This window comes from Abrus precatorius, unplaced genomic scaffold (genome assembly GCF_003935025.1).
Source record: "Abrus precatorius isolate BTA unplaced genomic scaffold, Abrus_2018 Scaffold2, whole genome shotgun sequence".
NCBI classification, from domain to species: Eukaryota; Viridiplantae; Streptophyta; class Magnoliopsida; order Fabales; family Fabaceae; genus Abrus; species Abrus precatorius.
In genome coordinates, this window is record NW_020874362.1 from 20,186,862 (window position 1) to 20,202,789 (window position 15,928).

Genomic DNA, 15,928 nt, shown 5'->3' on the forward strand with positions numbered 1-15,928 from the left:
CACAAATTCGAGCTCCAATCTCGCTCCCGAACGGCTTTGGAGGCAATTAATCGGTGGAATAGGGTTTGGGAGTGCGAGAATCGAAGGGATTTTGAAGGGAGAGGGAGAAATTACTCTCCCCAAACCCTAGCCCCTTTTAAATCTTTTTCTGGTCGCGACACTCTCGCTACAACAAAAAAACCAGAGAAAACTGCACTTTGGTTTCTACAGAATCTTGCTACAGCGAGACCCTCTTGCTACAGCGAGACTACACCCAAAAATGTACCCCAAACTGTCGCTTTGTCACTACAACGAGACGTCTTTCGCTATAGCGAGAAGGCGACAGTTCTAGTTCTTCCTCCCAGGGCCTTCTCGCTGCAGCGAGAACAGCCCAATATCTCGCCCTGTACTTAGGCACTTCGCCCATTTCAGCCCAACCAACCATACATACACATATCCATGTAATTAATACACATAAAACATCATTTTCAAATAAATCAACACACATATGAATATATATATATATATATATATATATATAAGAATAATAATAATAATTAATATTACCAAAATTCAGAGCGTTACAGAGTCTCACCTCTAGCACATTTCTAATACATTAAACAAATACAATTGCAGGCAACATTATCACATCCATAAGTACAATACACAAACACATGCATACGCATACCAGCCACATTTATTGTGGCATTATAATCATAGATTTACACTACGAATGGTCGCCGGTTACCCCCGCCTCATGGATACCAAATGGGCAGTCACGGGTCGCTCAGCCAAGATAGTAGTTAGAGGTCTAGTCAGGAATAGAGTGTGTGGCCCGTGGTGCACCCGTTCCACAGTCGGTTTTACATCTCCAGTATATCGCTGAACCATTCACAGCACATTACAACGGCGCTAACACGCCTATTCACACATATTCCATTCACGCATGCAGTAATCATGCTTACACACGGCCTATAGCCCACATTCCATTTCACAGCACACGACACATAGCCAATATTCAATTATATTATACGGCCCTCAGGCCCACATTTATTCACAATATTCATTCTATCATGCAACATCTAGCATACAATTCACATTCATCCATTTCGGGTAAACACACACAATATTCACATCTCGTGACACATGGCCCTCATCACATTTCTCAATTAACTTTCATTCTCTACACATTTTTACCTTCTAACTCAGCCACAACTCCACATTCAATCAATTACACATAAAAAGAGTAGGGTAGAGTTCCCCTTTACCTCGGATTGACGTCCCACACACTAAATCCACCAAAAAGTGCTCACTCTCACAGATTTTGTCCTAAACACATGGAGAAACTCTATGAGAACCTAGGAAAACCACGAAAATGGAGAAAGGGGATGAAAAACTGAAACTCTAACCATTAAAACTCACCTCCAAGCATTCCCCAGACGGATTTAACCTTCAATCAAGTTCTCGAACAACTTTGGAGGCAATGTAATCGGTAGAATAAGGTTTGGGAGTGAAGGGATCAGAGGAATTTCGTAGGAGAAGGGATAAATAAAATCTCCCCGAACCTAACCCCTTTAAATCTCTTCTGGTCGCGACACTCTCGCTACAGCGAGGGGACCTCGCTGCAGCAAAAATTTCAGACGAAACTGTATTCTGGTTTGTACAGAATCTCGTTACAGCAAGACTGCACCCAGAAATGCACCCAAAATTGTTGCTCTGTCCTTACAGCAGGACGTCTCTCACTACAGCGAGAAGGCGACAGTTTTGGTTCTTCCTCCCAGGGCCCTCTCACTACAGCGAGAATCCTCTCGCTGCAGTGAGGGCAACCCAGAATTACACTTTGTACTTAGGCACTTAGCCCATTTTCAGCCCAATCAGTCATGCATACACATATATATACACATATTCATAATATATATCTAAAAATATACACACATATATATATATATACATTTAGATTTATATAATTAACAAAAATTAATATTACAAAATTTGGGGCGTTACAAGTCCAACATTCAAGTTTTGGAAGCTGTACTTGTCAAGGTTTAGAGATTGAATTATTAACCTGTCCTTGTTCTTTGGGACAACAAATGAGATCTAAATCAAGGTTGGAATAGCTAGTTAGAAAATTGATATTACCTAGTATACAAAAACATGATTATAAATTTTTTTTCACATGTAGGTTTTTCCAAAAATTGAGAGAAAGTTGTTATTGCATGTAATTTTAGGAAAATACTTTCTGCAGAATTTTAGCTTGCGTAACTTATTAGTTTTGGACAAAGAGTACGAGAAATGACTTTCAAATTGAGTTCCACAAAAAGGGTTTGAAAGCTAATATCCTAAGGATTATAAAGATGTGCTTAAAATGAATTTTCATGCATGCAAGAGGTACAAAATAATAATTTTGTAGAACTATGTTTCTGTTCTCATAGAATGTTTGACAAATTTGAGATGCTTAATTCATACATGTGGTTGAATGATCAAATGGACTCCAAATTATGCACAAGATGACTTGATAGAAAGGTTATGTCATAAAGATAACAAGGATGTGAATACATGTCAATAAAATCAAATGCAAGTGGTTCAAAACAAAAACTTTTGCTGCTATTAGTAGAGAAAATCATGATTTTAAGATAGCTTTAACAAAAATGGCATATCTCATTGATTTGTGATTTAAATCCTACTCCAAAAGTGGCTACAAATAGCTAAGAAAGTGTACTATATGAAGAAATAAATCACAATTGAAATTGAGAAGGTTTAGCAAATAAAACATGCAAAACACAATTTTTTTAATGAAACTTCAAACTTTGTGTATGTCTCACATTTTTGCGCAGATCTTGATTATATGGAGTCCCATTGATGAGTCACAAAGTGTGTTGGAAAACTTAGACCATGCATAATCCATAAATTCTCCTAGGCACGCAAACAGAGTTGTTAAGATAGTTGAAATTGCTAAAATAGAGAGCATTGTTGTATTAAGTTTCAAAACTTTACATACTTTTGGTTTTAAGCATAACTTGGTAATTCAAAGTCCAATCGATAATCTAAAATGTGTATTAGAAACCACTTTCCATGAGGATGAAGGAAATGCAATTGCATGTCAATTTTTGATCATGAATTGTTTTCAAAGAAAAAATCTATAATTATTAAGAAACTGTAGAAGGATTGAGCTACTCTACCTTGCATGCAATGGTTCAAAAAGTGTAGAGACAGTATTGAGGACTTCAAACATGTCCAAATCTACTTTAAGCTACTAGAAGACTCCTCCAATGGAGTTGCTTGAGTCAATTTTGGTCTTTGCAAAGAAAATGGATAAAGAAGCCATCAATTCTTGCTTTTCATTGAGAGAGATTGTGTTAGTGACCTACAATATAGGAGAATGGAATTTAGTATTTGGATGTTCCCTTGACAAGTTTGTAGTTGAGAAGGTTTCATGTAGAGAAAGAAGAGAGTGAAACGCTTAATGAAATAGGGAGAAAAGGAGAGTTAGAGTCTAGGTGACTCTTAGGAAAATAGGAAAAGAAAGCAAGTAGGTTGGACCTTATCTCATCTTAAGTCATGATGAGATAGATAGTTTCTTGTGTTATTGTTGAGTGACTACGTGAGAAGGTAATTGGAAACTCCTTTCATTGTGTAAATATGAAGATTCGATGGAAAAATGCAATTCAATCTAAAAGAGAATAATTGTATTCATTGCATTGAAGAAAAAAGTTAGTGGGACAACAAATTGATATACTATAATGCTTTGCTAAATATGATCATTCACATGTATCTCCATGTCATCTTATTCCCTAGTCAAAATATTGACCTTATTATGTTCAAGAAGTGTCATGTAATTCTTGAATTACTTCCAATTCAATCTTTAAGGCATTTTTAATTGAGTTGTGAAACTCATTTGATATGCTTAGCACTACAACTAAGAGTTAATTCTTTTAGTTGTGTGGCATGTCTACTAATCATGACCTTTGGCTTCTCTCGCTTCCAACTCATCCAACAATGAGTCTTTGCTATTAAAGGCTACAAAGCTAGTAATCTACTTGGATGAAAAAGCATACAAGGGGCTAAAATATTGGAGATATTTATCATTAATGAGTCTATAATAAATCATACAAACAAATTGTAACATCCTCAATTTTTTATTTAAAAATAAATAAACTTTATAGCAAAAAAGGGAAAATAGAAAACATTTTGTTTTATTTTATAGCTTAAAGAATCAAATAAAAGCAAAACTTACATTTCTCTTATAAAATTTTTACCGAATTCAAAAGTATTTAAAACTTCCAAAGGAATAATCTCAAAATTTTAAAATGATAATAAAATTTAAATTTATATCTAACAAATTATTTGATTTACAGTGCATACGTATAATTCTAAGACATAATCAATAACACTTCAAATTGACTGATTATTAACAAAATTTACCAAAGTATTATAAAATTCTAAAATTGACATTTAATAAAATATAAATATAATAAAACATTACAATTCTTTAAACTATTCTAAACCATACAGAACAATCTTCTTTCACAAAGGTCATTGGGTTATAATCCTAGAACAAACCAATCATCTTTATCTTTTCACTTTCATTACCTGAAAAACATTAGTAAGAGTGAATATTTCCCACCTCACTAAATCTCTTTTATGATACAATACTTTAAATGAAATTGAAATTATTGACTAACACCTTTTTACATATACTCATAACTAATAACACATAAATCACACCAATAATTATCATAGGAGAGCACATACAACAAATCAATCATCTTTACAAATATCTGTAACATACATTTTCACACTAATATGTATGTCATATTACATGTATCATATCACATGACATATATCATAACAATATCAATCGATATGTTACAATACATATTATAATCACATAATTTCTATACTATTTCATACCAATAATTATTTCACAATCATTGCCCCTAGGATCCCTTGAAGACTTCATAGTATAGATAGTTATTGGTTCGCTGCTGCACATGGATACAACGTGTGCCAACCCGGCCTCTTTTAGCAAAAGTGTTGGTCAGGGGTATTGTTTAAGAAATAAGTATAAGGCCTGTGGTGTCTTTTTCCTCTATTTTCATTAATTATGCGCATGTCATAGAAAAGCATCTACCACCATCATTTTCCCTAGACTTTTCACAGTGACCCCCATCTTCCACACTCTCAGTGTATCTTTGTAACTATCTATACTTATTCTCAGCATTTCTCGCACCATTTCTTTTCTCTTTCTTAGTATTTCTCATTTCATTTTCACATTCTTTTCATCAATTAGTATGTCATAATACGTAAGTTATGATTTATATAAATTCATGTATTATAACACACCTTTCGATATACCACAATACCTGTATCATAATTACATCTCTTATGTCACATTATTCACTCCTTGAATAATCCTCTCTCTTTATCCAAGAACACTTAAACCTTTTTCACAACAATATAAATCTATCAATTTTACATACTTTAACTATCATACCACATCTATATACTTACTATCATCTAGTACAGAAATCATCACACAATTTTACACCACACAGATCAATACAATGTGCCGAAGGTCAGATACCTCTGGACTCAGATTAGTCATACAATTCAATATAAACACTTCTCAGTATTAATAAAGTTATCTATCCTAGAGTTTGACATCATCCAATATTTACAGTATGTCTATTATTCCAAAATATCAAAGAGCAATCTTAACTATCTCTGAACATTGTTTACTAGTAAAATTGTAATATTTCTCAAAAATGGTTCTTTTAAGAGATTTTGCTACAAATTGCATTTAACTAGTGATGAAAATAATTGTAAGTTTTTCATGTCAAAAATCTGTACTCCTACACTTGAGATTTTTAGAAAACATTGGTATTCTAAGGTTCTTATAGAAAAACTTACTATTTTCAAACCAAGATACTAAAAGGAGTTGGGATTTAGGATTAACTCTCCTTACCTAGAAATGAGTTTCTCAGGTTGGGTTTTCCTAGAGATCCAAAAGGGAGGTACAACGTCTCAAAGGAAGATATCGTCTTGCGGGTTAAGATTTTCTTGAGTATCACAAAGCATAAGACTTTAGATCAGAGAAAATTGAGAAATAAGAGTGAAGTTGGAGAACTAAGCTATAAGAAACTTAGTTGGATTTGAATGGAATAGACATTTGAGCTCGAATCTGGAATAGATTCAGAGTTCAAAAGAGTTTTCTCTGAGAGGAAAAGGTGAGAGAACAGAGAGAATGAGGAGAGAAGGCTATTTGGTGAAATGAATGTTTTTAGTGCTAGGGTTCCTTAAATTCCCCTCTAAACTTGCACGTTCTCGCTTGAATGAGACCTACCCTCGCTTGGACGAGAAAACCAGATAGTAGAACAACTCATTTTTTTGCTATGCTCGTCTGAGCGAGAATATCCTTGTTTGGACAAGATTCGCTTGAGCGCGCGAGAATGGCTTCAGAGTGCACCCAATTTTTCCTGTGACTCCTTGCTTAGGCGAGCTGCTTCTTACCTAAGCGAGATCCCTTCTCACCTAGGCGAGATGACAGTTGAAGCAACTCTATTGCATCTCACTTAAGTAATGTTCATCTCGCTTGAGTGAAAATACTCTAGAGAGCCTTCTTCCAGAAAAACTCTATCTTACTTGAGCAAGACCTATCTTGTTTGAGCGAGAAACCCTACAGTAAATTTCCCATTTACCATTCAAGAGCAACAAACTTGAAGGTGTTACACAAATTTTTATACCACTCAAAACTTTATGATATTAAATTATGAGTGGACTATACCCTAAATTTAGTCTTAAGAGGGTAAAGGTAGGGCATTTTACTCCCTAAAATCATTAATTAAAAGAAAATTATATTAAATAAAACTAAATCTAACGATTTTTTATTAAATGATTCCTTAAACAAAATTCTTAAAAAAACTATTACTAAATTTATGAGAAAATCTTAATTACTAGATAAGGTCAATACACTTCTCTTTCATGTAAAATAAGACACCAGACTTTCAATAAAGGGGCGGCTACATTTGCAATTGCCAGATTCTTCACACCCTCTCATTGATAGCGAGTTTTGCAGAATCTTCAGCCGGCCAGGATTTCGCTTTCGAAATTGTTGCTTTCTTTTGGTACTGTTTTCCATGTCTTTTCTCTTTTCATTCTTCCGATTTGGTAGTTTATAAAAGTTATGAACTTGTCCAAAGTCATCCTTAATCGTGTTCCACATGAACTTCTTTAACACAACCATATCCAACCCTTAATTTCATTATTTGAATGTAAAAACATTAACATATTATATATAATCATTGTTTTTCACATGTTTTAAAAGTTTTTAAACATATATATCAAAAGAAAATACTTTATATAGTACCAATTTTGTGTTCACAGAACATCTTTCATTCCGAGGGTCATCAAATATAATATCTATGTAACTTTTTTTAACACGCGTTACTGATTATTTAGTGGTACGTTTTTCTTGCTTAAATCTTACAACCATCACGTTTTAAACAGAAAAAATATATACTATAAGAATTCCCTCCCATTGAAAGTTGAGCTACCGAATATGTAAGTGCTCCATGATAGCAGAGAAGTGCCGGGATACAAAAGTCATTTTACATATACAAAAGTAATACATAGAGTTAATTATGCAGAGAAGCAGCCTCGTACATTGTCAATAAATGCCATTTCCTCAATTCCACACCTCCAAAGTCAATGAATGTTATTCAACTTGTTTACTAGGATCTTTCCTACAAGCAATTCCTTGGCATGAAATGCATTGTACTACTAGACAGCCTCATAAACTACGAGTCAAATTTTGAAATGCTTTATTCCAACAAGTCCCTTTCTCTTATCTTTGATTTCCAAGTTGGTCCACTCTTCCCACATCAAAAACAAAGTAAAAACAATGGGACTCGGCGGTCTGAGGAGGGTTTGATCTCCCAACTGTGCCTTTCTTGCACATGAAAAGTCATGCGTTAGACACAATTCTCCAAGTCTCAGTTTCTGAACCATTTTGCTTCTGAATGTTTCAAAATTTGCCAGCTTTGAAAAGACAAGAACAACTTTTTTTATATCTTTTACTTAGCTATCTTTCTAGCTATATTAATCTTCCTCATATGCCTCAAAAGAATATCCCAGTTTATTAGTAGACACTATGAGAAAAAATATTTACAGGTAAATAAGTACCTTTCAAATCTCATCAATCAACATGAATAATTCGGATTTACTTTTCAGCTAAGAGATAGAAAAAGTGGTTGGCTAGTTACCTTGGTGCGCACACGGTAGAGAAAACTTGGTGTGACACATTCACTCACACTCTAAGAGTCCTATATACATATATTTCAAATCAATAGTCCAATGGAAGGGACAAGCATGGATCTTGAACTCCCTTCAGCTGTCAATGAATCAGAACAACAAAAGTTCACTCTACCTGTGGATTCTGAACACAAGGCCACAGAATTCAGACTATTTTCCATAGCCAAACCCCACATGCGTGCATTCCATCTATCATGGGTCTCTTTCTTCTCATGCTTTGTGTCAAGCTTTGCTGCACCACCCCTTCTTCCCATAATTCGTGACAACCTTAACCTCACAGCCACTGACATAGGAAATGCTGGGGTGGCATCAGTTTCAGGTGCTGTTTTTGCAAGAATTGCCATGGGAACAGCTTGTGACTTGGTTGGACCCCGCCTTGCGTCTGCATCGCTCATTCTGCTCACAGTGCCATTTGTGTACTTCACTTCCATTATCAACTCAGCCACCTCTTTCCTCCTTGTCCGTTTCTTTACTGGCTTTTCCTTAGCCACCTTTGTCTCCACACAGTTCTGGATGAGTTCAATGTTTTCTGCTCCTGTGGTTGGTTCAGCCAATGGTTTTGCTGGTGGATGGGGCAACCTTGGAGGAGGAGCTACCCAACTCATCATGCCTCTTGTGTTTTCACTCATCCGCGACATTGGTGCTACACAGTTCACAGCATGGAGAATTGCATTCTTTGTTCCTGCTTTTTTTCAAATGATGACAGCATTTTCCCTTTTGATATTTGGCCAAGACATGCCAGATGGGAACTTCCACCGCTTGAAGAAGTCAGGGGATAAAGCAAAAGATGAATTTTCAAGCGTGGTGTTTCATGGGGTCACAAATTATAGAGGGTGGATTCTGGCGTTGACTTATGGATATTGCTTTGGGGTAGAGTTGACCATAGACAACATCATAGCTGAATACTTCTATGATAGGTTTAATCTTAAACTCCACACTGCTGGAATCATTGCGGCAAGCTTTGGCTTGGCTAACTTGTTTTCTAGACCTGGTGGGGGTTATTTATCTGATGTAATGGGAAAGAGGTTCGGTATGAGGGGTAGATTATGGGTCTTGTGGCTGTGCCAAACCTTGGCTGGTGTGTTCTGCATAATCCTTGGCCTTGTGGGATCTTTAAGTGTATCCATTGTTGTTATGATCATATTCTCCGTGTTTGTCCAAGCTGCTTGTGGGATGACCTTTGGAATTGTTCCATTTGTCTCAAGAAGGTACGTTTTCTTGTCATTGTTTCAATCAAATCACTTAGTTTTATCATTGTCATGTTCCGAATTGACATGAAGATTCAAATCCTATGACTGTGAACTGACTGGTGTCAGTTTAACCATAAAGTTTCAATATTTTCTTTCTAGAGCAGTCTTAGAAAATTTGCAAAATTAACATTTCTATTAGAATTGTCAATAGTTAAGTGTATAACAAAAGAAATGTTAATTTTGTTGTTTAATTTGTTAGAATCCATCATATCAGACACAATAGACTTAGTCATCCATTTATCCTTACAACAGTTAGTGACAATGCGTATGTCTCTAACATATATAGTACATGTTTCATGCACTATATTTAGACTATCTTACGATTAAACAAATCTTAAGAGATCTCTTTTGACCACCTAACGATTCCAAAATTGATGAAAAATTTCAATGCAATCTCCAATGCTAGATGTTCCTCTGCTGCAATCTCATTCTGTCAACAAATATGTGCAATCACAGATATATTTACACTTAACGCAAACTTGAAAGCTGGTCAAGTTTCATAACAAAAGACAGTTGTACTAACAAAGTACATGCTATGTCAACAGTTCATTAGTGATAAATTCTAATAATTTGCAATAATGGATACATCTTCAGGTCATTAGGGGTCATCTCTGGAATGACAGGAGGAGGAGGCAATGTGGGTGCAGTAGTGACCCAGCTCATTTTCTTCAAAGGATCTAAGTTTTCAAAAGAAAGGGGAATAACTCTAATGGGTGTCATGATCATACTATGCACCCTGCCAATATGCTTACTCTACTTTCCACAGTGGGGTGGAATGTTTTTTGGTCCCTCATCTAAAAGGGTCACAGAAGAAGATTACTACTTGGCTGAGTGGAACTCAAAGGAGCAAGAGAAAGGCTCTCATCATGCAAGCTTGAAATTTGCTGATAATAGCAGAAGTGAAAGAGGCAGAAAACTGAACACTTCAACTAGGCCTACTGAGGAAATCACACCCCCACATGTTTGAATGCTCCCTAAGCTCTTGAACGAGTTAACCCTTGTTTTACCTTCCCTTAAGTGCTACCCTTAAGCTTGTGATTTCAAATTATCAAATTATGTTCATATGTTTGACGCACAATAAAGTTTTTCTCTGGAAGTGAAATGGTTTCAAGCCTATTTGCTGCTTCCATGTCTTACTGTTACACACACCATACCTGCAAGGTTCGATAAACTATGCACGGTCTTGAGTAACATCCCAACCTTTGGAAATCAACAATGTCTAATTTTTAAATATGAAAATGTTTGATGTACCACTTAAAAGTGAACATCTTTAAGTGTTCTTTTATATATTTATGTGTATTTTTAGAATGTGTGAATACGAAAAAAACAAAAACAAAGCGAAGGATTAAAAAAATAAGTAATATACGGTATCTCATTTTTAGTATAATTAAGGGATTTTTTTAAAACATTTCCTCGTATGACTAAGAAAAATCAAGTTTATAAGATGGAAATTTTGTCTTCTCGTCAATAGGTTGTCGCTTGTGTTGCTCAAATCTTCAAAGGTAAATATTACTAAAAATTCTTAATTGCCATAAATAATGCACTCGAAAGAAAAGGAATTATCGATCCATCTCTGAAAGAAAAAGGAAAAATCAAAGCAAGAAAATCATAGTCACGCACGTGACAGAACTAAACCATGCCATAAGTAAAAATCATTAATCCACAACAAGCAAACCCCGCTAAGTCTTTGATAAAACCTATAGAGCAGTGCCTAATTAACAAGTTTTTGTGTTTCTACCCATTGATTGTGGTCAAAGCATATATTGTGAACGGGATTGGATCTTCTTTGTAGGATTATCAGATCCATGCTTTTGCGATATAAGTGGCCATTATACAAATACAGCTGCCAATGGCACTTTAGTAGCTCTCAGCTATCTTCTAATATGTTTGATTCAGCTTAATTCTAAAGAGAATAATTACATTTGTTTCAAAGGTCCTCACAGAAAAGTAAAAGAAATAATAAAATAAGTTAAAATAAGCATTACATTTTGTGATTGTTTTCTAATCATTATATTCAATTAGATGCGTATCTTTTCTTTTTCTTACACCTTCGGTCCCTGAAAGCCATATTGAATCATTACTAATTTAAATGGACTACATTGAGTTCATTCAAGGGAACGAAACAATTTCAAAGCATCTGTTTTCTCCATTCACCATATTCAAACTCGCAAAGTAGGTCTCACTACTTAAAATATTTTTACAGGAGATATTTTGAAAAGGAAATATTTAGAAGAAACATTAATATTCATAGAAGGAATACTTAAACCAAACATTAGATAGAAACATTCCAAGGGAACATTGTATAACATTTCTAAAACTATTTTACACACACCTAACTTATTTTAAAGACATGGGGCCGAAGCCCAACAAAACAATCCTACATAAAAAAAACTTAACGGGTAAGGTAGCCCATAAAAATCATTGTACAGTAATCGATGAATCCTCTGGAGGTTGCTCCATCACTTGAAAACACTATGCGATATTTGTTTTTTAAGAATCCTAATTTCACCTCACCAAAAAAATAAGAATTTCACCTTCAAATCTAAATTTTCTGAGTTCACTTTATTCTATGTAGTACTCTTACAAAGAGTGTTACTGGTATAATCAAATAGTAAGCATTAATATTTTATATTTTGATCTATGTTATATGTATAACACACATTTTTAACTGCATTGAATCTGAATTTCCTCCGATAATGTCTCCATGTCATGCTAAATCGCTCAACCACGCTGCAACAACATCCCTTGAGACTCACATTGAATAATAAAGTATTTTGGGTTACAGTTAAGTATTAACTCGAGGAAGCCTAATGCATGGAAGGGTGTGCTAGAGACTCTAAAAAGAGGTTGACATCATGAAAGAATGGGTATTTATCGATTGGAGGTAAGGTGACTTTGATTAATGTCGTTCTTAATTCTATGTCATTACACTCATTATCCTTTTTTAAGGGGCCGAAGTCGGTAATAAAGGAAATTGTCACTATCAAACGAAATTTTTTATGGAAGAGTTTTAAGGATGGATCTAAAAGCTCTTGGGTGAAATGGAAAATAGTTTGTAGACCGCAGAAGAATGGTGGCTTGGGCATGTGGTTTAACTAAGCGCTTCTTGGTAAATGGTTGTAGCGAGGTGTAATTATTCTAGCTCATTGTGGGTGTGGGTGTGGGTGTTGGAAGCTAAGTATGACAAATTAGCTTAGCGTCCATCAGTCCACAACAGATATTCTTTATGATGGCATGATTTGCTAGAGGTTATTCATTAAGGAAATTCATGGCTGGATAAGAAGTTGGATAGGAGTGTGGGTGCATGTTTGCACACTCTTTTTTAGAGAGATAAGTGGGTAGGTGGGATGCGATTGTGTGAGGCATTGTCGCGATTGTTTGCGGTGGCGAGGAATGTTGAATCTTGTGTATTGGAGAATGGTTTTCATGATGGTACTAGGTGAGTTTGAGATGTTAGTTGGCGAAGAGGACTCTTTTAATATAAGATCTCAAGCTTTAATCTTTTGTTGGAGCTTGTGGATGGAGTTTCTATTAAGGTACGACAAGAAGATAAATGGGTATAGAGGACAGATTCTTCAGGTTATTATTCAGTGCAATCTGCGTATTCATGACTATTTGAACTTTTTGGTGGTCCTAATAATGTACGGTGGACGCCTTGCAAATACTATGGAGAGAGAAGGTCCCTCTTAAGTGTCTGGTATTTTCTTGGCAGTTGTTGTTGAATGCACTTTCTTGTAAAGGTTTGTTGATTGATCGTAGTGTTCAAATTGATGATATAATTTATTGTTTATGTCATGGTTTGGAGGAACTTCTAACTTATTTGTTTTTAACGTAATTAATTTCATCTCAAATCTGATACTTTATTGCATGTTGGCTTGGATTTTCATTGGTTTTGCCTTCAGATTTATTGACTCACTTGTTTTCTTGGGTTGTTGTTGATTGTAGTAAAAGAGAAGTGATATGTTTATTAATTGTTTGAGTAAGTACCGTGTGGTCTCCGTGATTACACAGAAATAGAATTGTATTTTTCAATGGTATTTTGGATGAAAGGAAAGTCCTAGATTCTATTATTCTGAAAGTCTTGAAAATGACTATTACTTGATAGTAAGGGAGAAGCTATTTTATTAACTGATTGATATTTGAACCCACAAAATTACATCCGTTTTAGCTACGTATAAGTATGTTTTTGTTTTTTATTTTCCTGAGTAAGTATTAATTTTTTTCTCTATATATATGAATTTTAAGTTTCCCTTAAACTTTCTCTAATAATATATATTTTGCTTATAAAAAAAAAATTGAACAATAACCTTATAGCGAACCCTACCTATATTATCTATCTCTGTTATTCTCAATCTAATGACTAAGGTGGAGATCGAGTTCAAGAAAAATAAAGGATTGTGTTTTCTTGTAAAAATTATGCGTTATAAAATCACTAAACTAATAAATTTAAAAGGTAAAATTTATATATAAAAAATCTATGGTATAAAAGGTAAAATTTATATAAAAAAAAAACTATGGTATAAATTAACAAAAACTGAGGAACAAACAAACTTTGATTCGACTACGCCAAGCTTATAACAATGAAAATATACTCCCTAATATAAAAAGAAAAATTAGAAAGTAAAAAAATAACAGCTAGCGTCTAGGTGACTGAATTCTTAAAATATTGAACGACTTTTTAAATTAGTTCTTAAAATTATAAAATCATGCATTTAAGTTCCTAAAATTTAATACAAATTTTTAACTTTATAAAAATCATTCTATAAATTTTATTTACTTTATTTTTATTATCATTTTATATTGAAGACATTAAAATAAATATTATTTTATAAAATAAAAAATCTTAAAATAAAGAATATTGGAGCCGTAGAACTTTAGAGAGTAATTTAGGATTTACTCAGAACTCAAAGATGACAAGTGAGACTGGTGTGGCCACTGGCAGCAGCAAAAACGTTTTCGAAAAGTGGATATGTATGGCTTTCCTGTGCCGGTGACGGCTGTTGTTTTTTATTTGTGCATCCACTTTGCAACGGGTTTTTTACAAAATAAAATATTTTAAATAATAAATTAGGTATATGTCTTAAAATAAATTTTGTACATAAATGTCCTAAATTGAATTGTATAAAGTTCTCTATTAATATTGAAGTCGATTATCATCGTTTTTTATTATTATGCAACAAGAAAGTCAATTATAATTGACTTCTGAAACACATATTCCTATTAAAAAATAAAATTTTAATTAAATTTATTAATATTTTATAATTTATTTAAAATTCTTACCTAAATTAAAAAAATATAATTTTAATTAAATTTGTTAATATTTTCATATAATAATTAAATAATATCAATGTAAAAATAATATTTTAAAAAATAAATAATTTAAATTATAAACTGCATAAAATTCAAATTCCAAAATATATGAAATTAAAATTCTAAAGTACAGAAAATTAAAATTCTAAAGTAGATCACCATCCAGCATATGTGACTATGGGCCACGCCTGTTGCGTCTGGGTCCAGCAAGGTGACTCTCTATTGTACAATGACAATATACAATCTGTCGTACAGGTCTATGGTGTGGACGTTCCTCCTCCTGCTGATGCATGTTCTGATCATTCACTTCCTGTTGTTGGACAGGTGTATGGTCCTCCTCCTCCTCCTCTTTTGATGAACCATTAAAGGTGGGAATTCAAATATGTATTGGTGATGGTTGATATAGATTATCTGGTGGTGGTGATATGAATGGTGGACTGAACGATATATGTCGTGCAATATCATCCTAAGCTAGACCTGTGACAAAATGTTGCATACGACTGGGAGTAACCTCAGCATCTGACATGAACTGATGACTAGGGCCTGCCATAAAATGTTGGCCCAGGGTCATACATGGTTGGCTAGGGCCTGGCATAAATTGGTGCTGAGAAGGACCAGCCATGTACTGTTGTTGGCTAGGTCCTGACATGAAGTGGTGGGTGTGGTATGTAAGTATCGGATGATATGCGTAGTGTGAGGTATGTTGTACAGTTGGATTTGCATAAAGTTCTTCATTATGTGCTGGGACCGCGACTGGTATATGCGCCTTATCACGGTACTAACGTCTACTTTAGAATTTTAATTTCCTGTACTTTAGAATTTTAATTATTATATGAAAATATTAACAAATTTAATTAAAATTATATTTTTTAATTTGGGTAAGTATTTTAAATAAATTATAAAATATTAACAAATTTAATTAAAATTTTATTTTTTTAATAGGAATATGTGTTGCAGAAGTCGATTAATCGACTTCAATTTAATAGAGAAGTCGATTATAATCGACTTCCTTATTGTATAATAAAAAATGATTATAATCGACTTCTCTATTAAATTGAAGTCGATTATAATCGACTTCT

General features: G+C 34.0%; 1 protein-coding gene across 1 annotated transcript; it reads left to right on the forward strand.

The window, feature by feature from the left end:
• Positions 1–8,225: 8,225 nt before the first annotated feature.
• LOC113859055 (high affinity nitrate transporter 2.5) lies at positions 8,226–10,506 on the forward strand. The gene is made up of 2 exons (XM_027491871.1): positions 8,226–9,497; positions 10,134–10,506. The coding sequence occupies exons 1-2, from the start codon at positions 8,332–8,334 to the stop codon at positions 10,504–10,506; spliced, it is 1,539 nt and encodes a 512-aa protein (XP_027347672.1). The 5' UTR covers positions 8,226–8,331.
• The last annotated feature ends 5,422 nt before the right edge of the window (positions 10,507–15,928 follow it).

What these genes read in the sequence shown, in the direction of transcription:
- LOC113859055 (XM_027491871.1), top strand. Translation starts at nt 8,332, where the DNA reads ATGGAAGGGACAAGCATGGATCTTGAACTCCCTTCAGCTGTCAATGAA. An exon ending in GTTCCATTTGTCTCAAGAAG is followed by an intron (nt 9,498 to 10,133) that starts GTACGTTTTCTT and finishes ATACATCTTCAG; the next exon opens with GTCATTAGGGGTCATCTCTG.